The sequence below is a fragment of the Lepisosteus platostomus genome, chromosome 5 (assembly GCF_059453375.1).
Source record: "Lepisosteus platostomus isolate fLepPlt1 chromosome 5, fLepPlt1.hap1, whole genome shotgun sequence".
Lineage (NCBI taxonomy): Eukaryota > Metazoa > Chordata > Actinopteri > Semionotiformes > Lepisosteidae > Lepisosteus > Lepisosteus platostomus.
The window spans coordinates 33,683,638-33,706,138 of record NC_142615.1 but is presented as its reverse complement, the minus strand read 5'-3'; the positions used below and the strand labels follow the sequence as shown (position 1 = coordinate 33,706,138).

General features: G+C 39.5%; 1 protein-coding gene and 1 pseudogene across 2 annotated transcripts in view; one reads left to right on the top strand and one right to left on the bottom strand.

Annotated features, from left to right (window-relative positions):
- Window positions 1-22,501, bottom strand: part of LOC148665690 (scavenger receptor cysteine-rich type 1 protein M130-like) — a 267,138-nt pseudogene that overhangs the window by 214,592 nt on the left and 30,045 nt on the right. The window lies entirely within an intron of this gene.
- LOC148665691 (uncharacterized) lies at window positions 4,759-21,533 on the top strand. Its single transcript, XM_088632343.1, has 3 exons — window positions 4,759-5,369; window positions 5,921-5,971; window positions 14,134-21,533. Exons 1-3 carry the CDS (start codon window positions 4,982-4,984, stop codon window positions 16,029-16,031), a joined length of 2,337 nt encoding a protein of 778 aa, XP_088488469.1. The 5' UTR covers window positions 4,759-4,981; the 3' UTR covers window positions 16,032-21,533.

Below are 22,501 nucleotides of genomic sequence, written 5' to 3'. Positions count from 1 at the left end.
GCAGAGCTCGACCTCATCCTGCAGAACAACCTGGGAGTCCCTGCAGCTAAGGTCTGTGAATAGCAGGTTAATTTTTTCTCTTTGTAGTAGTCTTAGGACAGTCTGACTTGTTGTGGGACTCAGCAGGAACAGAAAGGTCTTCTGTGTGTCTTCAGTCTCCACAGCCAAGGAGACGCACGATCCAGATGGGTGAGGCTGTTAAAGAAAACAAGATGTTCATCCCTCCCTCTCCTGGACCTCGGCGCCCCTGGGCCCTCCCTCCTCAATCATCTGAGCTCAGAGAAACCCCTGGTGACTGTGCCATGCCGCCCCCATCAACCCCTGGAGGAGCCCCCTCCTTTGAGTAACTTCAGAGTTCCTGAGACTCAGAGACAGGTGAGAAGTGAACAGAACCTCTGTCCTTGTGTGGCGTCACCTGTACAGGCTTTTATTGGACACACTGTATAAACTCATCTGGACAGACTCTTACTAGATACACTGTATAGTCTCATCTGGACAGACTCTTATTGGACACACTGTATAGAAGGAGATGGAACAGATGAAGCAGGAGGTGGAGAAGAGGAGATGGGAAGTGGAGAAAAAGAAGAGACAAATGAAAGCTCAGAAGAAGAGAGTGAAGGAGGAGAAGAGCAGCCTCTAGGTATGTCCAGACTGTAGGTTTAGCAGGAGTAGCAGTAGAAACAGTTGTGATATTATTCAGAGCACTAGCAGTGTCATCAGTACTATAAACATAAGGGGGGAATTTACTGTTGTAAGCAGCAGCAGGAGTGATATCATTAGTAGAGGAAGCAGAATTAATTATTATTATTATTTTAAATTGCAGAAACTGCTCAAGGTATTGTTTGGAGCCTGACTTCTCACCAGACTAGAATGAAGAGAAGAAGGGATCTGAAAAAAATACTGAAATAAAGTTGAGAATCAAGAGGAAAGGAGTCACTACACTAGGAAGAGAGAATCGATAAACCAGAGTGTAGATAAGAAATAAAGGAAGAAGGGAGATCAATGACTTGTGTTGTGGATTATTCTATATTAAATCTCTGTCAGGGTGACAAGGCAGTGCAGTGGTTAGCATTGCTGGTTCAGTTCCTGGCGTTCTATCTGCTCCCTGGGTATGTGCATGTACCATTGTTCGCTTGAGCTAAGTTAATTAGCTTCTGGGAAAACCAGCCCTGGTGTGAATGTGTGTCTGTAGTGTCCCATTCAGGGCGTATCCTGTCTTGTGCCCATTTAATGCTGGGATAGGCTCTGCCTACCCCGCTACTCTGAATTGAAGCAGTTAAAAAAATGGAGATAGTATTTAATGCAGAGTCCCTGTTAATACTACAGTTGTACAGTTGTTCTCTCAAGAATATAAATACTCTACAACAAATACATGAGCTCTATCAATAATACAGATAAGATAATATATCAATAATATCAATCTTCTGTAAGATCAAAATAGATTAGATGAGAAATCGAAATTGAGATTTTTTCCTGAGTGTACATGGTTTACTTGTTTATAGTGTGTAAACATTTCTATGAAGAAAGAAGCTGGTCCCACCCTGAGCATGACAATAATGATTCAAAATCCAAACCCAAAAGTCTATTAAGTACCCAACTCGTAAAAACACAGAATACCCTCATGTCAACCTTCACTAACATTTTTTATTATTTTTTTTATAACTACAAAGCAGATGGAGCCACCCCTTAATTGATTCAAACACCAGATTTGTTAAAATTCCACATACCTATTTATATTTATTTCTAACAGCACCAGAGAAGCTGATGTCAAAAACAGTTATTTTACAAACCAGAAACAATGCCGGAAGGCAAAAGAGATAGGGGTCTTTCTCTTCTTCTCACAAGCCATGGGACACAACAGACATACAGAAGGTGCTGCAGCACCATTTTCATAAAATGCAATTATGTTGGATGAAATTGTCGAGCTGCTTCGACCTCTGGGAAAGGAAAGGCAGCTTCAGACATGCCCACAGCCACGCCGGCTCGAAGTGGGGGAAGATTTTTCCCCAAATCACCTCCAAGACCGGTGCCCTGAACTGCTTTGCCACAATCAGCCTGTGGAACACGCTGGTGGTGCACCCCAGGAGGCTCACCCCATGGTCCCCCCACTTCACTGTCATCTCCCTGAGCCATGCACTGGTCACAGCTTCTCCAGCCAGCTGTCCAGGAGGCTGAGCTTGAGCTGCTCAAAGTCCTGGCGGATCTAACTGCCAGACAGCTCATCGTCAACCTCCCGCACAGTGTCGACAATAGCTTGAGCAGGTAGAAAGCCGTCCTTTATTTCGTAAAGAAGATCCCTGAACTTAGACAATTCAGCCTCATAGAAACATCTACGCCATCGAGACCTGAGCCGGGTGGTTGAGGAACAGAGGCTGCGGGGCTCTCATCTTCGGCATGTAGGAGACATGAACTCCCCCCATGTCAGCAAGACTTCCCTGTAAAAGTGGGGCAGGTGTTCCACCAGCTCCAGAGTCAGCCTCATCAAGAGAGACTCCCACCCTACACCCCTGCAGGTCTTGAGGTGACGTCCCATAGAGATGCTTTGATTATCCGTGTTAAGGATGCTCTTCATCTTCAGGCCGATATCAGACAGCCCCAGCCCACCCATGGAGACTTCTCCAATAAGGGTGTTGTAGGCGACCTGTGGAGGGTCCCCTCTCCAAACAGAGCCCACCACCAGCTGTTTAATCTCTCTCTCAATCCTCTAGGGAAGAGGCATCACAGATAGAAGGTACCACAAGAGGGACAGGCACAGCATTTTGACCAATAAGACCCTTCCCTTCGAGGTCAGGGACTTGCATCTCCACCTGCCAAGTCTGACCCTCATCTTAACAAGCTTTTCCTTCCACAGCAGGAGCCCAGTGGCCTACTCATCAATACCAATATAGACTGCGAGGACCTTAAGGTGACCCGTCTCCACCTTGAAGGGGTATCCAAGGAGCGGGGCAGTGTCTGCCCTCCCCACCGGCATGATCTCAGACTTCTCCAGGTTTACCCTGGTGCCCGAGGCAGTGCAGTAGGCCTGCACCACCTATGGTGTCATTGGCATATTAATAGATCAGTGAGGTGGCAGCGCCCCCAGGCAAGGCAACCCGTGCACCCGCTCCTTCCTGAGAATCGCCAGGCCCAAGGGCTCAGCCACTGAGGAGTAGAGCAGGGCAGACAGAGGGCAACCCTGCCACATTTACCTGGTCACGGGAAAGAATATCGTGAGGGAACCATTCACCCTGACACACCTCATGATCCCCCTGTACATGAGCCTCATGTCCTCTCCCTTTCCCGTCATGTCCTCCACAGCAAGACAGATGAAGGGAAATCCGTGTGCTGATTGACAATAAAAAAGTCGCTTCAAATTATCCACCAATCTGTTTTATGTGTCTGAGCACATCTTTCCTTCCTCCTTTGCAGTGAGCACATTTCTTTTTGTGTCTTCTCCTGTCTTTTCCTTGCTGTATTACTGTCCCCTTCCCTCATGTGGAGATGGATCTACAGCCAAAACCCTGCTTGTTTCACCCTGTTTGTGCAGCGTCAGTCTGTGTGAGGAGAGGGACTCACGCTGCTCCGGTGGTGCAATAGGTCAGCATACTTATACAGCAGAGTCATGTTGAGATTGTGAGTTCCAGCATCTCCTGGAGCATCATTGATTCTGATATACATAAATAAATTGGTACCAGATGATAATTTATAGCGACTTCCTGATTATTTGTCCCACAATACACACTTTTTTGGGAAAAAAAAAATGAATTGATGTATCATGTGAACCCTTGCTCTTAAGATGGAAAAAGATTGCATTTGGTATTGCATGTAATTAGATGCTAATTATTTTATTTACTTTGCCCTCTTGTTAAGATCTGTTACATCAGGAAAATAAAGTATATGCTCAGTAGAGGGGTTGTCATATTTTGTCTGTTCATCAAACATAATCAACAATTATGGACAACCATTTTTTGCCAAGGTTGTGAATTATAATGCCTTAAAAGTCACATTTAAACTTTCTGTAAAATTAAAAAAAAAAAAAACAGAAATACAAGCGGGCACTGATTTGTGTCCAGAATACTCCAACTTAACAAATCCTGCTCCAGAAATTGTCTCTTCTCCACTTTTGAGCCACTGCCCACCAAAAGGTCTCTGCGTGTCTCTGTTAGGGAGATGTCAAGATGCTGAGCCTGTGCTGTGCTTCAGTGGCGGGTGTAGAGGACACGCTGTTGTACATGGAATGCAAATTGAGCTCCTTGGACATGAAAACTGACAGATGGTTAAAACTTCTCTCAATAAACAGGAGATCCTGTGTCTGGAATCCTGAGGTGCGTTTCTTCCTGTCTTGTCATACAGAATGTATCATTAAGGACAATCACATATGGCTTGATTTTGTTAATGGAAGTATTTATTTCCTTTCTTGGGACAACGTGTTTTTCGAGAAATGCATACAATTTGCGAAATATGAAATACAAATTTTGCTTATGCTGCAGAATAAATACTGCCAGCTGGGAAGGATATGACAGCATTTTTTTTCTTTAACCAAAAACCTGCAAAGGGAGACGTTTTCGTTGTGGTAGGGCAAAACAATAAATCTGTTCCGTTTTACAAAATTCACTTACGAACGGTGCAAGTCGCAGGTGATTCACTTCTCTTGACTAGGTGGCGCTAGGAGGTGCAGTTAAGTTTATATCCGTCTGCAGAAACTCCTCTTTCTCAGCTCCGCTTCTCGGTTGTTTTGAAGCCGCGGCCGCGCTAACGAATGACGTCATCACACGGCGCTACCCAGCATACCCGTGGGTGCTTGAATGATTTTCTTTCTATAAAGAAGAAAGTTTTTTTTTTTAATAACTTCAGTTTCTGAAAACGTAGCATCTTGTCAACTGTGTTTATGCTTGAACAGAGCACAGCCCTGACAATAGAATCTGTGAAGAATAAAAATAAAGAAGCAGTTCTGTTTAAACATCGCAAGTCAGCCTTTGTTTCTGATCGACTCTGAAGAAGGATGGCGGAGTGCTTGTTAAATCTGCAAACCCAGCTTGACTCGTTCATGCAGGTTTTGCTCAAATCGATCGTGTATGAAATGTCAGAAGTTTTTGGAAACAGGATTTCTGATTCTGAGGACGAGTTTCAATACAAACTCCGCAGCGTCTCCCAGGTCCTGGTGAGACGTGCCGTGTTTAAAATCACACAGTGTGTGGAGGACAGTGTCGGGAGTGAAATGGCGCATCTGAAGAAAGAAAACGAGAGCCTGAAGTGGAGACTGCAGCTGTGGGAGAAGGCGTCGGGAGCAGGAGGAGATCAGGGACAGACAGATCATGTTGGACATACGCTTCTCTGTGAAGTCACTGCAGAAATAAAAGAAAAAATGGACACGGAACTGCAGCTCTCAGGTCAGTGTGGTGACTTGTATGAAGTCAGAGTGTGTGTGTTAAAAACCAGTGTCTATAACTAACTCAATAGTGAGATTTTTTTTAAACAACAAACTTTATTTTAAAGAAAACATCTCACAATAGTAAACATTCTCATTATCAGTACGCGTTCTAATAAAGTATCAAACTGTCATCAAATAAATACTTTCCGAAAGAGATGAGAATATAGTGGAGAGATGCATAGTGACGTGGGAAAGACTTGTGTGATGTAGCAACGGGATTCTTTACTGGAAACTGAACTTTGTCCGGTTACGGTGCTGAAAACACCTCGTTCACATTCAACAATTGTTCCACTGAATCAATTTGTACTCCAAAGTCATTATGAAAACAACATTTATAAATATTGTATTTACGTTGTATTGGTCTAAATTTTTATAAGTATACTAATAATTGTGTTTATAAACATTATTTAATTGGTTTAAGTATTACTGTCGTCCAGGGTCTGTGTCTGTATTGACTCCTCTGGAATATTAATCCAGTGTGTCTGTATTAACCCCACTCTCTCTCTACAGATGCAGCCATTCAAAGTGTGCGGTACAGACACCGCAGTACAGATACCGCAGGTAAGATGACACGCGATACCGCGGTGCGTGATTGGTTGACCGACAGGGGCACTCGTGGTCCGTTGGTCTGTCGTAGAAAGACTTACTGTACTGTAAACGCCTTTACTGTGCCCGTTGTAGATATTGAATTTTACCACTGAAGGGAAATCTTAGTAGCTGAGCATAAAAAGAATAGGAGCATACTGTAACGCGTGTGAAGGCCATAAACGATATTAATTTTGGAACGTAAACATACAGTATATGGCTGGTCTTGGTACTTTAAAGAAAAAAATACACACCAGTATTCCATTTCTCCCTAAACATTGTAAGCTTCGAAGTCTTTAACTAACGTGATACCGGAGTCAACAAGCATACTTTTAGAATTTGATTAAAAGGGAATATAATATGGAATCGCGTATCTAAAGAATTTAATAACGGTATGATTATATCCGTGTACTGCGGCAGGACTGTGTAAGGCTGTTTCGCCTACCTGATCATGCGAGCTGTCTTGTAGCCTACTGGTCTAGGTGCGTGACTACCAGCTGGCAGGTTGTGTGTTCGAATCCAGTTGGTGTTGGACTTTTCATTTTTATTTATTTATTTTTTAATCGCGTAACATAAACATATTAGCGTATGCAAACTGTACTGTATACAGTATGTATATGTATATTTGATGTCTTAACCGTGCCCGTTTAATTGAATTAAAAAAAATTATTTAACACGAACATTAAGCTGTTTACATCTTCCACCTGAGAACAGTCACCCGTTGCTACCCAACGCAGAATGGTGATTGGCTGACACTATCTGACACCCCTCTGATTGGAGAAAAAAGACGTGCTGGTGTGCTATACACACTACCAGGAAGAGGATTTCTTTCTATTCAAAACGTGTATTTTAAAAGTTTAAGAAGTAAAAACCTTACAGCGTACACAGATTTCTAAACTGATCAGGATCGTTATCTTTGTCTTATGCATAATAATGTTCACCGCTCTGTCCAGCAAATTAATAATAAACTTTATTTTATATAGCGTTTTAAACGAATAAGTAATTAGATTGCTCATAAACCTAATCACTTGCTTTTTCTTTTTATTTAGGCTCAGATTTCAACTATAGATCGTATTATTAATAACCATAATAACAACCAACCAACAAAAACAACCATATAAACATAATGGTGGTGCTGGACCTTCCAGTTTTATTTATTTATTTTTTAATCGCGTAACATAAACATATTACCGTATGCAAACTGTACTGTATACAATGTGTATATGTATATTTAATGTCTTAACTGTGCCCGTTTAAGTATTGAATATTCATATCTAATTTTACCACTGAAGGGAAATCTTAACATAAACATACAGTATATGGCTGGTCTCGGTACTTTAAAGAAAAAAATACACACCGGTATTCCATTTCTCCCTAAACATTGTAAGCTTCGAAATCTTTAACTAACGTGATACCGGAGTCAACAAGCATACTTTTAGAATTTGATTAAAAGGGAATATAATATGGAATCGCGTATCTCAAGAAATTAATAACGATATAATTATATTCATGTTGCAAAAGAACTGCAACGGACATAAAAACTCCCTTGCATGGTTTCATTACGACCAGAATCGGTCTTGAGATATTTTTAACTTGATTTACAGTATTTGAGAGGTATGTTTTAACACCGATACTACAGTGCTTAAGTACTGCTCACGTATATGTTTCTAGGTTTATATTATGCATTTCATACGGTCAAATTACTTTTGAGCAATAAGAAGCGAGAAACGGTATGCGTTTTACTTTCGTTTTGTGCTGGGACCCGTGGATTGATTAGAGATATCAAGTACATACAAGTCATTTTTTAAATGTTGTAGTTCGTCTTGAAAAAATGTTACGAGTACATCATCTATCAACAATTACACAGGTTCTGTTTCCATATTGCGGATTTTGGTTACGTAATATTATTTTCTAGATTTCACGTTGTGAATATGATGGGATGTCTGATGGGATGTTCCTAAAAATCCATCCTCTGTAAAACGTCTTCTCTAGTTGTCCAGCATATGTACTCGCTAATGAAGCTGTGTGTTCTGAGCCTAGATCTCTACATTTCTGTATGAACCAGCTTAGAGGGCTAAAGACAGCTTGTGTTTAAATTGAGTGTAAGGCAATTTATGCTTCTAAAGTCATGGTCAGCATTTATCTTTGTACTGTGTTGTAAACTTGTTCTGTGCCAAGTCACATTATTTTGTAGCGTTTTTAAAGCGTTATCAAATACGGTGTTACTGTAGTTTACTGAGTCCCATGTCACATGGTCTGTGATTGAAACCTGTAAAACCGGTTTAATTCGTCACAGCCAGCACTCTTCAGGTGTGAGGGTCTTCTGCTCAGAATGAAACGCTAAAATGTTTGTGTATATTCTAATGGTAGTGGGGGCGGGGTGTGTGGGAACAGGTTTGGTTGAAACATTTTCTCTGAAAGCATTTTCTTCTTGTAACCAATCTTGTTACAGCATGTTACAGTTTACTATTATTAACCATATTAATTTTAAGTGCTTAATGTAAAATCTTGTAAAAATATATTTTCATTGTTCAAATATACATTAAGTCTGACTATCATATAATAAGTTAAATACAAAACTAAAGAAAAAATAGGGTTAAATATAATTCAAAATATTTTGCTAACAATGTTAACTGTTCATGAATAATAAAATGTATTAACTAAAGAGTAGGATGGCACAGTTGTTAGTATGTTTTTTGTTTTTTTTTAACCCAATCTCCGGGAAACCATTAGTACGATGGTGAATCGGAGATTCTCAACCCTTGCTGCGTACGACTGGAAAAGAATTCGTGATCGGATCAACGAAATGCTTCGTAGGAGGAGGCGGTCTTTTCCTCTTGTCTAACAGTCTGTCCACAAACAAAACATTCCTGTTAGACAAGAGGAATTGAAAAAAAAACAATGTTGTCAATGAAAACCGGTGTGTGTGTCTCTCCCTGCTGGATGTCCCTCTCACAAACTGCTGAATTAATAAAATAATTTTATTGAAAACGAGTTTGCGATTGTCTGGTCTTTAAATTCTGGAGATACGCGATTCCATATTATATTCCCTTTTAATCAAATTCTAAAAGTATGCTTGTTGACTCCGGTATCGCGTTAGTTAAAGACTTCGATGCTTAAAATGTTTAGGGAGAAATGGAATACTGGTGTGTATGTTTTCTTTAAAGTACCGAGACCAGCCATATACTGTATGTTTAAGTTCCAAAATTAATATCGTTTATGGGCTTCACACGCGTTGCAGTATGCTCAGGCACTAAGTAAAAGGAGATGCTTCGTATTGCTTGACTTATTTTAAAAACTAAGTTATAAATATAAAAATTGCAGGCGCTGCTCTGGTGTGTCGGCTCCTACACAGTGCCTGTCTGCCGTAAGCGTTACAATATACATACAGTACCCAACACTGCTTGTACCCATCTGTCATGCAAATAAAACACCTTGAATTGAATTGAATTGAGGGGAGAAGGGGGGGATACTAAAGCCAATACTGGCTCAATGGGCTTTGACGTGCTAATGCGTTGGTTTAACGGTCCGGGTGTGGCAGGCTTCCAATGTCAACTCGACTCGATTAGAAGACAATGAACGTATTTTAGCCCTAAATGAATTAATAGCAAACATGGTTTACATAAAATACATTTTTCCAAGAAAGTTTATAATAATACGATCTATAGTTGAAATCTGAGCCTACTTTAAAAATAAAGGAAAAGCATTTTCAGAGAGCAATCACGCTGTGTTTATGTAGAAAAAGTGATTAGGTTTATGAGCAATCTAATTACCTATTCGCTTAAAACGCTATATAAAATAAAGTTTATTTAGAGATGAGTGATCAGTGTCGCAGTTTAAATAATGTGAGTCAGGAAACTAACACAGCGCCACCGGATTTAATAACGCAATAAAAACGCTATAAAATAATGTGACACAGTACAGCACAGTACAACAATACTGACCATGACTTTAGAAGCATAAATTACCTTACACTCAATTTAAACACAAGCTGTCTTTCTGTATGAACCTCTAAGCTGGTTCATACAGAAAATGTAGAAATGCATTAGCCTGATCATGATTAAAAAACACATAATTAAACACGCGTTTGCGATTTAAATCAGAACACGATTTAAATCAATATAAATGTTTATATTGTAACGCATACTGTCCAGCCTCCATTTCTCTATAAAAATTTGCTGTTGCACACACACACACAATAGAAGCAGGAACCGCTGTCAGAAGGGAAGATATATTCAAAATATCGCAAATATCGATCATGTTGCGATATTTTGAAATATAAAAGTCAATTGATTGTCCATAATATCGCTTACCTATTTTTTCAAAGAAATGTTTGTTAAAATAAAAGTCCAGCACCAGCTGGATTCGAACACACAACCTGCCAGCTGGTAGTCACGCACCTAGACCAGTAGGATACAAGACAGCTCGCATGATCAGGTAGGCGAAACAGCCTTACACAGTCCTGCCGCAGTACACGGATATAATCATACCGTTATTAAATTCTTTAGATACGCGATTCCATATTATATTCCCTTTTAATCAAATTCTAAAAGTATGCTTGTTGACTCCGGTATCACGTTAGTTAAAGACTTCGAAGCTTACAATGTTTAGGGAGAAATGGAATACCGGTGTGTATTTTTCCTTGTGATATTTTAAGCTCTAGTTGAATGATAGGTGTCGCATTTTAAATCATTTTCGTAGCTAGAAATTATGAAACGCCCTGTTAAAAGCAAGGAAGTTTTTATGCCCCGTTGAAGTAAAACGAAATGCCTGACAAAGTATGGCTTGGACAGATTCCAAGTGCTTGTACAAATGTGCTAAAGAAATTATACTTTGAGTATACAGCTTGTCCAAAGTCATCCATTATCAATACTATTAGTAATATCTTCAGTAAAGGCTTTGATGCATAAATATTTCTGATAAAGGTAGGTTGTGTACTTCTGTCCAACTGAGCAATCTTGCTTTCATAATATGTACCAACATTTTAATGACTGATGATTAACATACTGTAATACACAGTTCAAAATTAAAGGCTCAAATGCTGTACATGAGAGGTTAAGCTCCCCCTGGCGGTTTTACAAGGCAACGCCGGATAGTTAGTCACGTGACACACGTGATACCGCGTTATACTGCGTGATACTGTGACACGCCCACCGGGGTATGCCGCGAAATACCTCACCCATTTTGAATGGCTGCATCTGTAAGTGCATTGTTTATATACAGTACTGTGCAGTAAGTGTGTCTGTATGAATCCCTCTCTCTCAGTACAGTGTTAATGCACTGTAGTGTCCAGTCAGTCAGTGTGTCTGTATTAACCCCTTTCTCTTATTGCAGTGTCAGTGTACTGTAGTGTCCACTCAGTGTGTCTGTATTAACCCCTCTCTCTCAGTGTAGTGTTAATGTACTGTAGTGTCCAGTCAGTGTGTATGTATTAACACACCTCTCTCTGTGCAGAGTAAAGTACTGTAATGTGCAGTGTGTCTCTATTAATCTCTCTCTTTCTCAATGCAGTGTTAATGTACTGTAGTGTCCAGAAAGTGTCTGTATTAACCTCTCACTCAGTGCAGTGTTAATTACCTGTAGTGTGCAGTCAGTGTATTTGTATTAATCCCCCTCTTCTCAGTGCAGTGTTATTATCCTGTTGTGTGCAGTCAGTGTGTCTGTATTAACCCCTTTCTTTGATTGCAGTGTTAATGTCCTATAGTGTCCAGTCAGTCTGTGTTTAACCCCTCTCTCAGTGCAGTGTTAATAAACTGTAGTGTCCAGTCATTATGTATCTATTAACCCCCCTCTCTCAGTGCAGTGTTAATGTGCTGTAGTGTCCAGTCAGTATGTATCTATAACCCCTCTCTCTCAGTGAAGTGTTAATGTCCTGTAGTGTCAAGTCGGTGTCTGTATTATCCCGCCTCTCTCCATGCAGTGTTAATGTACTGTATTGTGCAGTCAATGTGTCTGTATTCACCCTTCTCTCTCAGTGCAGACTTTATGCCCTGTAGTGTCTAATCAGTGTCTGTATTAACTCATCTCTCAGTGAAGTGGTAGTATGCTCTAAATTCCAGTTTGTCCATGTCTGTATAAGCCCCCTGTCTCAGTCTAGTGTTAATGTACTGTAGTGTCCAGTCAATCAATGTGTCTGTATTCACCTCTCTCTCTCAGTACAGTGTTAATGTCCTGTAGTGTCCAGTCAGTATGTATCTATTAACCCCTCTCTCTCAGTGCAGTGTTAATGTGCTGTAGTGTCCAGTCTGTATGTATCTATTAACCCCTCTCTCTCAGTGCAGTCTTTATGTCCTGTAGTGTCCAGTCATTGTGTATGTATTAACCTGCCTCTCTCTGTGCAGTTTTAAAGTACTGTAGTGTTCAATCAGTGTGTCTGTATGAACCCCTCTCTCAGTGCTGTGTTAATGCACTGGAGTGTCCAGTCAGTCAGTGTGTGTTTGTATTAAACCCCTTTCTCTGATTGCAGTGTTAATGTACTGGAGTGTCCAGTCAGTCAGTGTGTCTGCATTAACCCCTCTCTTTCTCAATGCAGTGTTAATGTACTGTATTGTCCAGTCAGCATGTCTGTATTAACCTCTCTTTCAGTGCAGTTTTAATGTCCTGTAGTGTTCAGTCAGTGTGTCTGTATGAACCCCTCTCTCTCAGTGCAGTGTTCATGTACTGGAGTGTCCAGTCAGTGTGTCTGTATTAACCCCTCTCTCTCAGTGCAGTGTTAATGTGCTGTAGTGTCCAGTCAATGTGTCTGTATTACCCTCTCTCTCTCTCTCTCTCTCTCTCTCTCTCTCTCTCTCTCTCTCTCTCTCTCTCTCTCTCTCTCTCTCTCTCTCTCTCTCTCTCTCTCTCTCTCAGTGCACTGTTAATGTAAATCTAATGTAATTGTGATATTATTACTGTAGACTTACTTTTTACATGGTAGTTAGGTTTCTGACCAAGCTAAATCAGAACACACCCTTATACCCACTTATTCCACTATGTTTAAACAACCCAAATTGATTGTGAGTGTACTAGTATGTGTGTGTGTAGTTTAAAGCTTTTAAGATCACATGGCCTCAGCTATCACTACTATGCTGATGTTACTCAAATATACATCCTTACCAAACCTGACGCTGATGTGGCTGTCTCTATTCTATTTATTTGCATCCCCGATATAAAAACTTGGGTTACTCAAAATTTCCTTCATTTAACTGTGACAAGAGAGAAGTCATGCTTATTGGCACCACCCATCAACTTTGTACAACCAATGTGTAACCCTATCTGTAGATGATCTTGTACTTGAGCTTCAGTCTAAATTGAAAAACATATTTGACGTTCGACACACATGTGCAGCATGTTGTCAGAACATCTTTCATTCACTTTCATTCGCTTCTCGGCCTTTTGGCTAAGATCAAGTGTAGTGTAGTATCTTTCATTCACCTCATAAATATTGCTCGACAACGCCCTGTGTTATCACTAACTGTGACTGAAAAATTTTGTCTTCTCCCAAATTGACTACTGTAACGCTCTACTCTCTGGGGATTCTAAATCCCCATTGAACAAACTCCAGTATGTCCAAAATTCAGCAGCCAGAATCCTGACCAGGTCTAGTACAAATGATCACATGACTCCTATCCTGGAGTCCTTGCACTGGCTTCCTGTAAGTTTCACATCGACTTAAAAATCCTCCTGCTCACCTATAAGACTCTCCATGTCTTGGCTTGGCTTGGCAGCTCCATACTTGTCTGATATTATCACCCTACTCCCTACCTTGCAATCTTTGCTCTTCTAATTGTGTTCAACTATTTGTTCCCCAGTCTGTCTACACTCTATTCGTGACATGGCCTTCTCCTGTTTTGCCCCATGCTCTGGAACTCTCTCCCCAAGGATATCAGAGAGTCACCTTCTCTAAACTCTAAATCCAGACTTAAAAACTTTTTCTTCAGAAGAGCCTTTATTGAACTGTTCTGTACCGCTCTGTTCCTACTGTACTCAGTACCACTGTCTACTGTCTCCTCTAACTGTGTATTCTCATCATGCTAATTTTGTGTATTTTTTGTTGTTGGCATTCTGTAAAATGCTTTGAGAAGCCACCTCTAAAGGTATAAAACTATAAATAAAGTTTATTCTTATAAAGGTCGTGTCTTCTTGTCCTGTGTTTACAGGCTCAGAGGCCAGTGTTCTCTCCGACGCTGGGGAAAGGGCTCTTCTTGAACAGCAACACAGTAAGGAGGAGTGGGGCTCCAGTCTGAAGCAGGAGACAGAGCTCACTGCCGCAGCAGGGAAAGAGGCACTTAGTGAGCAGCACACAGAAAGTAGACAGAGTGTCAAGGATCTGGACTCTGTGCCCATGATGAAGACGGAGCCTGAGAGTGAGACACCTGGGCTCTTAATATGTGATGATTTTACAGAGAAGATGAATAATCTGGACACAATCAATATTACACAAGGTTGTAATGAACTGGGCTGTGTCTCTGTACAAGAGCACAGTGAAGAACTGGATGTTTTAAATCTTACAGAGCAGGATGTGGATCCCAAGTTGATTGACCCTGCAGAGCAGCAGACTGATGTGCCTGGTAAAGAGAACAGTACTGAGTCACAGCACACAGAGAAGAGTCAGAACAGGGAGGAGCAACAGCAGCTCCTACAGGGCTTGATAAGAATTAGGCCTTGTTCTGTTCAAGTGGAGAGACTGTCACTGCAGAGTCTAAAACAATCATATGATCCCTTATATTCTGATGACTTTACACACAGGTTTAATAATCTGATTACTGAGAAAATTGTTGAAAGTTTTAATGAACTGGAGAGTATGTCTGTTCTTGGGCAAAGAGAGGAACAGCTGAATGAACTGGGGGGTTTTAGTCTCAGAGAGCTGGGGATGGAGTCCCAGATGATTCACACTTCTGAGCAGCACACTGAAGGACACGCTGGAGAAAACAAATCTCAGTTTCCGCACACAGAGCAAGACCATTCCATGGAGCATTTGCAGAATAAGAGACCCCAGCACGATCAGAGGATGAGGAAGAATCACTCAAGGCCTTGCTCAGATGGAGTGGACAAACTGCCATTATGGCACGGGGAGAAGCAGCGTTTCTGTCAGTCTAGCATTTCAAAACCCTACCAGCACTTTCACACAGGAGAGAGACTGTTCAGCTGTAGTCAGTGTGGGAAGAGTTTTAGTCAGTCAAGTAACTTAATTATCCACCAGCGCATTCACACAGGAGAGAGACCTTTCAGTTGCAGCCAGTGTGGGACGAGTTTTAGTCGGTCAAGTAGCTTAATAGCCCACCAGCACATTCACACAGGAGAGAGACCATTCAGCTGCAGTCAGTGTGGGAAGAGTTTTAGTCAGTCAAGTAGCTTAATAGTCCACCAGCGCATTCACACAGGAGAGAGACCATTCAGCTGCAGTCAGTGTGGGAAGAGTTTTAGTCAGTCAAGTAGCTTAATAGTCCACCAGCGCATTCACACAGGAGAGAGACCATTCAGCTGTAGTCAGTGTGGGAAGAGTTTTAATTTGAAAAGCAACTTACAATCACACCAGCGCATTCACACAGGAGAGAGACCATTCAGCTGCAGTCAGTGTGAGAAGAGTTTTAGTCAGTCAAGTAGCTTAATAGCCCACCAGCGCATTCACACAGGAGAGAGACCGTTCAGCTGCAGTCAGTGTGGGAAGAGTTTTAGTTGGTCAGGTGGCTTAAAAACCCACCAGCACATTCACACAGGAGAGAGACCTTTCAACTGCAGTCAGTGTGGGAAGAGTTTTAGTAAGTCAAGTCACTTAAAAAGGCACCAGCGCATTCACACAGGAGAGAGACCGTTCAGCTGCAGTCAGTGTGGGAAGAGTTTTAGTCGGTCAAGTAACTTAGTAACCCACCAGCGCATTCACACAAGAGAGAGACCTTTCAGCTGCAGTCAGTGTGGGAAGAGTTTTAGTCAGTCAAGTGCCTTAGTAACCCACCAGCGCATTCACACAGGAGAGAGACCGTTCAGCTGCAGTCAGTGTGGGAAGAGTTTTAGTCAGTCAAGTAACTTAAAAACCCACCAGCGCATTCACACATGAGAGAGGCCATTCTGTGTCAGGGAACCTATAGTTAGAATTGGAGGATCCTTATGTGTCACGACTTACCAGAGAAACGGGGGAATTTATTAAAATGAGACTGTATTAAATACGAGTGACCCAGTGGGCAAAAGAGGTATAAATGTGGTCTGCAATTCGTCTAGAATTAAATATACGTCTATCGTTATACGTCAATTATACATCTATGATTATATGTTCATTATACATAAATGATTGGAGTTCTAGTATACGGATAAATTTAGAGGACTATTATACATATATAGTTGGAGTTCCGGATAACTTTAGAGGACTGCTATACATATATGGTTAGAAGACTATTAAACGTATATGGTTAGAGGTCTATTATACGGATAACTTTAGAGGTCTATTATACGGATAACTTTAGAGGTCTATTATACGTATAAGGTTAGAGGTCTATTATACGGATAAGTTTAGAGGTCTATTATACGTATATGGGTAGAGGTCTATTATACATCAAAGATAGGTTTTATAGGTGTAGAAACTAGTAAACCAAGCCAATGATTTGGTTTAGAAATTTATTCTGAAAATACACATTCACACCTGAAAAATATGTATTTCAAATTATACATTGTATACAGTCAATCAACAATCAACATATAAGCAATAATCATAAAAAAACACAACTAGTCTTAAACTTCAGCTACAAATTCTGGTAACATCAATATACAGTATAGTAATGACAAACAGAAACTAATTACATTAACACACTAACTCAAAACCACTTTTTTGATTCAAATATAAATTTTAAAATGTAAAACTTCTATATTTCCAAGAAAAAAAAATATTACAATGGAAGTTAAGACGATTTTTGTCCACCATTTGCAAACCCTGTCTAATTGCCCTAACAGTTAGAACCAGAAACCTATTATTTTCAGTGTCCAGATCTCCTGACTCCCTGCCTTTCATATGCATTCTTCAAGTAACGCATTGCGTGCTCCTTTATTTCTTTTTCTGTTGATGTAGGGTGGGACTTCAGCACCGCAGCTAGGAGAAAATTATTTAATATTACTACTCAAATAAATGATGATTAATATCTTCTTGAGTATAATCTAAAAAATGAACCATTAAAGTTTACTGCTCAAAGCTCAAAGCTGAAATAAACGGATAAAATTTGGCTTGCATCATAGCAGTTGAGCAATAAAGTCTGTCCTAATTAAAGAGTACCCAAAGTACAACTTAGAATAAGAGTACCTTTAATTACTCTATAAAGATTTGTGTCTCCCAGGCCACTCTTTTGTTGTTTATCTTTTCGGTTTGTGACAGCAAAGTTGAATTCTGTCATCAGTTCACATGTCATTAGTCTGAAAACCAAATTCTCACTGTATTTAGACATTATTTCAAGTGAGTTTCCATTCAACATTTATTTACTCAAATATTTAGGACCAAATGTAGCATGTAACCCTTATATTTTAAAAGACAATTTTGCAGTTTTACACCTTGCACATTCAGTGGTTAACACATAGGTATCTATAAGCCAATTCTGTGGATATTTTAACTAATATTTAAAAACATTTTTTAAAAATCAATAAGCAATACCTTGACAAGACTGTGAACACACTCTCTCTGACATCACTGCCACCTACTCTCCAAAGTTGGTTTATTTGGAAATAATATATTTGAAATAATATTAGAAGCTACTAGATCTTCATTAATCAACTAATCAGACATACCCATTTACACATTCAATGGAACAAACACATTTTCACATATTAACTGCACTTTTATGCAGTATTTTCTCAGTCTATAAATACAAAGTGACCATTTTTCAAAGTAAAAAAAAAATTGTAGTAACTTTTTAGAACATGAAAACACTTTATTTTGCCATTAAAGGATAAGCAAGATTATACATTATAAACTAAAAATATGAATGTATGCCAGAGATGGATCATTAATCAGATATAGGCTATAAAATTATGACCTATCTGAAACCTAGAACATTAGTAGTTAATATTTTCTACACCACAGTGAGAATATAATATCATACCAGCAGGTTTTGATTGTCCATGCTGTCAAGTGCTTGCTCATATGCACAGAACTCTTCCATTGTGGTCAGCCTCCTGATGTGGAATTGGGAGTCTACCGGTTCTGTGGACCTACCCAAACGCCTCAATTCATCCCTCATCTCTATCAGGAGGCCCAATACCCACTTCTGAAACTCCTGAAATTATTTAGATTTTATATCAGCATTTAAAAGGAATTAGGTTAGGATTTTCTTACACTATTGTCACATTAGCATAACTGTAGTGTTACTAATTTGCTACATGCAATTTATAATCTTAAAAAGTAAAAATTCCCACATCTGTAGTTCATTTTAACTGTACTTCCTTCTGAAAGAGGATATCTCTCTTCTCTTCTGGTCTGGACGTGGTCTTCTGGCTGGGAGACTCTGAAATGAATTCAGTTATGGAAAACATTTACTTTATCACACAGCTTAATATTTCAATTTAGTCATTTAGTTTGTTATTGAACTAGGATTCTATAAACAATGTTAATTAAACTCCATTGGCGTATTTATTAAAAACATAGCTTCAATTTTGAATATGTTTGTGTCGGTTGTAGCATTGTGGTAAAACACAACATATTTTTATATTGTATACGAGCCTACACATAATTAAAATACATTCTGTGTAAAACTATAATATGGGTAGTTTTATTTATTACTTTATACAATAAAAAAGACATACTTTTTGACAGTCTTCCAGGATCATTTCTGCCATCTGACCAATCCTGGTTTGAAACTAGAAATTAAAAAGATTATCAATAATCTCATACCTATCAAATGTATCAATTGCAGAGGGATCACAAACTATTCTTAAATTTACTAATTTAACTAATATGATACAAGTAATGTACTATTGTTCATGTCTACAAAGCCTTGTGTTAAAACATTTATAAAGCCTTATTTCCTCACCTGATCGATATGAGGGAGAAGGCGAGGGTGAGTGGGAAGCTGAGGTGACTCTGGGGTTTGGTTGAAGACTTTGGTCTTATAACTTGCTTAGGGCTTTCAACTTTGCGTGGTGAGGTCCCAGTTTGGACTACCTGGGCTGTTAATATAATATTGCAGATTAATTTAATATTTAAGTATAGACGTAAAATGTTCACCAGTCCAATAATCTTTGAATATAATTCGCTTATGGTAGACAGTTCTCCAGACTTAGGAAAGTACAGTGACATAACCTCAGACGTAATAAAAAAAAATAACTTGTGAATTTCATCTCAATTTCATAGAGTAATTAGATGTAGGCAAAAAATGTAGTAATAACTTCAGGAATGTTGAAGCCAGATGGGAGACACACTACTTTTCTGTGCAATTCTTTTACAGAGAGGAATTTCTCCCTAGCATGCATCTCCAGACTATTAACATATACAATATTAAGCAGTTTTGACTCACATGGTTCAGTGAAGAAGTTACAAGTCTGAGTCTGTCGTACAACATCACATAGAAGACTTCTGTCTGCTCTTTTCTCCTTCACAAATGCAAAGTCCTCATTATCCAACAGGAAACAACAGTCTTTTTGTCTTGACGAAATCTACATCTGTGAACCAGATGATTCACAGTTGCTCTGAACTCTTTCCTTCTCCTTCATTCTCTTTACTACTTGAGCTATAGGGTTATGACTGTTCCGCACTAGTTTCTTCAAGGACTGTAAAAATTTTTCAAATGGGAATGCAGATAATTAAATTGTACCACATCCTGATGTAGATGTCTCAAACTGTGCACATTGTATACAACAAATGTTGGTCCATACAAATGCTGAGCATTGTCAACAAAGGTATCAAGCAGTTTTTGGGCATAGTTGAGATAGGCATTTCTCTTTCTTTCGTCCGAGTCTAACATAATTGAAAGAGCAACTGTTAGCATCAGAAAATGGGTGTATAGTTACTTTGATACAACATTACGAAGCACAATGGGTCCTGTATACAAAAGGAACTTGCAGAACTCTGTAGCCTTCCATCTGTCAAGCTCTGAGAGGGATCTTGGCTGTCTAGCAAATTCCCCAGGCATCTTTCCGCTAAGAATTTCCAAGTTATCAGAAATTTCTTTCCTCTGCCTGACAGACAGTCGACATTTAGCTGGTCCTTGCTTTAAGAAAATAAGAATTATTTTGCCAACACCAAGACAAGCTAGATGCAGGTAGTCAAGGGAGAATTGGCTTATGCACCCAATTCCAGCAGCAGCTAAGGGAGAAAGTCTTTGTTGGTGTTCCTTGTACTCAAAGTTCTTGAATTGTTCATCTGTACGATCATTACATGCCTCTTCCCCTGTGAAAGCAACTCTTCCCTCCCAGCTCCCTGTAATTTTGCATCTTTCGCAGCCAAAGTAGGAATTGTGTCCTTTGCAGCATTTCAGATATGAGCGTGCAGGGGCATCACATATAAAAGCCTTCACAGTAACATTAAATACTCTGTCTTCAAAGTGAATGCCATTATTGGTGAGTAACTTTAACTCCTCTAAAAAGTCACTCACATAATCATCAACTGATTCAGGCTTGGACCCCCCACAAAATAATGCTACAAAGAAAGGCTGGAATTGGTGAAAAGAGCAGAAAACAGGCCAAAATTACACAGATGTAGATTTGAAGAGAGGAACTCCATCAACATTGATACACAGGTCTACAGAATGCATGCCTTCTTGGAATGTTTTAGAAGAAGATATGTTTTTCAGGATTCCTTTCTTTAATCCAAAGTAAATGTACTGACCACCACATTTATCACTGATTTGCACTTTATTAGGTGTTTGTAGGAGAGTCCTGCAATCCTTTGGAAGCTTGTGCCCCTGATGTCTCAATATCTCCAATAAATCATTGAAACACTGTCTTTTACAACCATGCTTTGCAGACCAAGCTACAAGTTCGGTAGATTTGGCCTTGCTGGGTCAGTCTGTGCCTCATCTACAAGGTCAGTAGATTCAGGACTGGGGTCAGTTACATCAGATTCATCAGAGTAAGAAATTTCAACCTTGTTCAAGATTTCTTCTTCAGAAGTAATAACTTCTTCAGTGTACCCATAGTCATTTGAATCCTGATGTGTAATATCATCACTGACACAAGCACCCATATCACCAGACGATTAGTAAATTATTTTCGCAGTAATTAATTTATTTACACGTGTATAATAAATATAGTAATCAATATAATACATTAATTAATTACTGGGAAAATAATTTACTTCGTGCAGAGTGCCGTATACTCCTAGTTGCGGCACACACGATATATACAGTAAAAAGCCTCAGGCACTATGTTAGATGTGTTTTCGACGTTATATATGCGTTTATTAATGTCATCGATTTTACGGTTGCAGCGACGTATATATACGTATAGCCATATTTTCGACGAGAATAAACGTATATTCGACGAATCACTGCCCACTGGGAATGTTCAATTATGCGGATGTTTATGCCAATTTAAAACATGTCATAAATGTTAATCGACCGTCTAAAATAAAAATGAAATCAAAACATTTCATTGTCTCTGTGGTTATTATTTAAAAAAGAACGCAAAATATGAATTAAAATCAATACAATATTTTTTTTATACATTTGCGGTTATATTGCTCAAGCTTTTTTTAATACGTAACATTCAAACCATTTTATTACAAACATTTTTAACTACATTGCTCACGCTTTTTAATATACATTTCAAGTCACTCTATATCCCAGATTTAAGGCCATCTGTAATTCCGGGGTGCACCAGACACCAGTCAAGGTGCGATCTTCATCACTGTGCTCACAGGGGGTGGTCTGTTTTGTTTCAGCACACGTACGACACAGTGTGAAAAACAGTTTTTTGTCAATTTTGGTTGGAAGAGCTGGAAAGTACAAACGTCTGGGTGGGTAAACTTTCACCTTCGCTAAACCGAAATACCGTTTTAAATCTCCAACCCTGAGTGGGGTTTAACCACCAGCTCTCTGTTTAATAACTGCACAGGGACACATTTTCACCATTCATACGTTTGTAGTTAAAGAAAATAAAATACTGGCATTTTCCTGCCAGCCGGCAGTATTTCTTCTGCACTGTGGAAGATTAATCAAGAACTTTATTTAATCTTTCGCAGGCTGTAATTTCCAGAAAAGGAAGTGAATACTTGTATTAAGCTAAATCAAGCCGACGGAGGTGCAAGTGGATAAGCAAGATTTGTATTTTATCTTTCAGAAGTTGTATGAATTTCTTGAAGTTCAGAAATAGCTTGTTCCAGAAATTAAATGAACACTTGCATCAAAGTACATCAAGACGTACTGTATGTCTCTCTCGCTCTGTCTGCTCTTATCTGTCCATCTCTCTCATCTTCTCTCTGGCAGTCTGTGTAGAGTATCTGAAGGGGATGTAACACCACTTGGCAAAGAAGAAAAATTCTCAGAGGCAGAATAAAAAATCAATATTCTCCTGGTTCTCCTCTGTGAACTGGGCTCAGGGCTCACTGATCTGGCA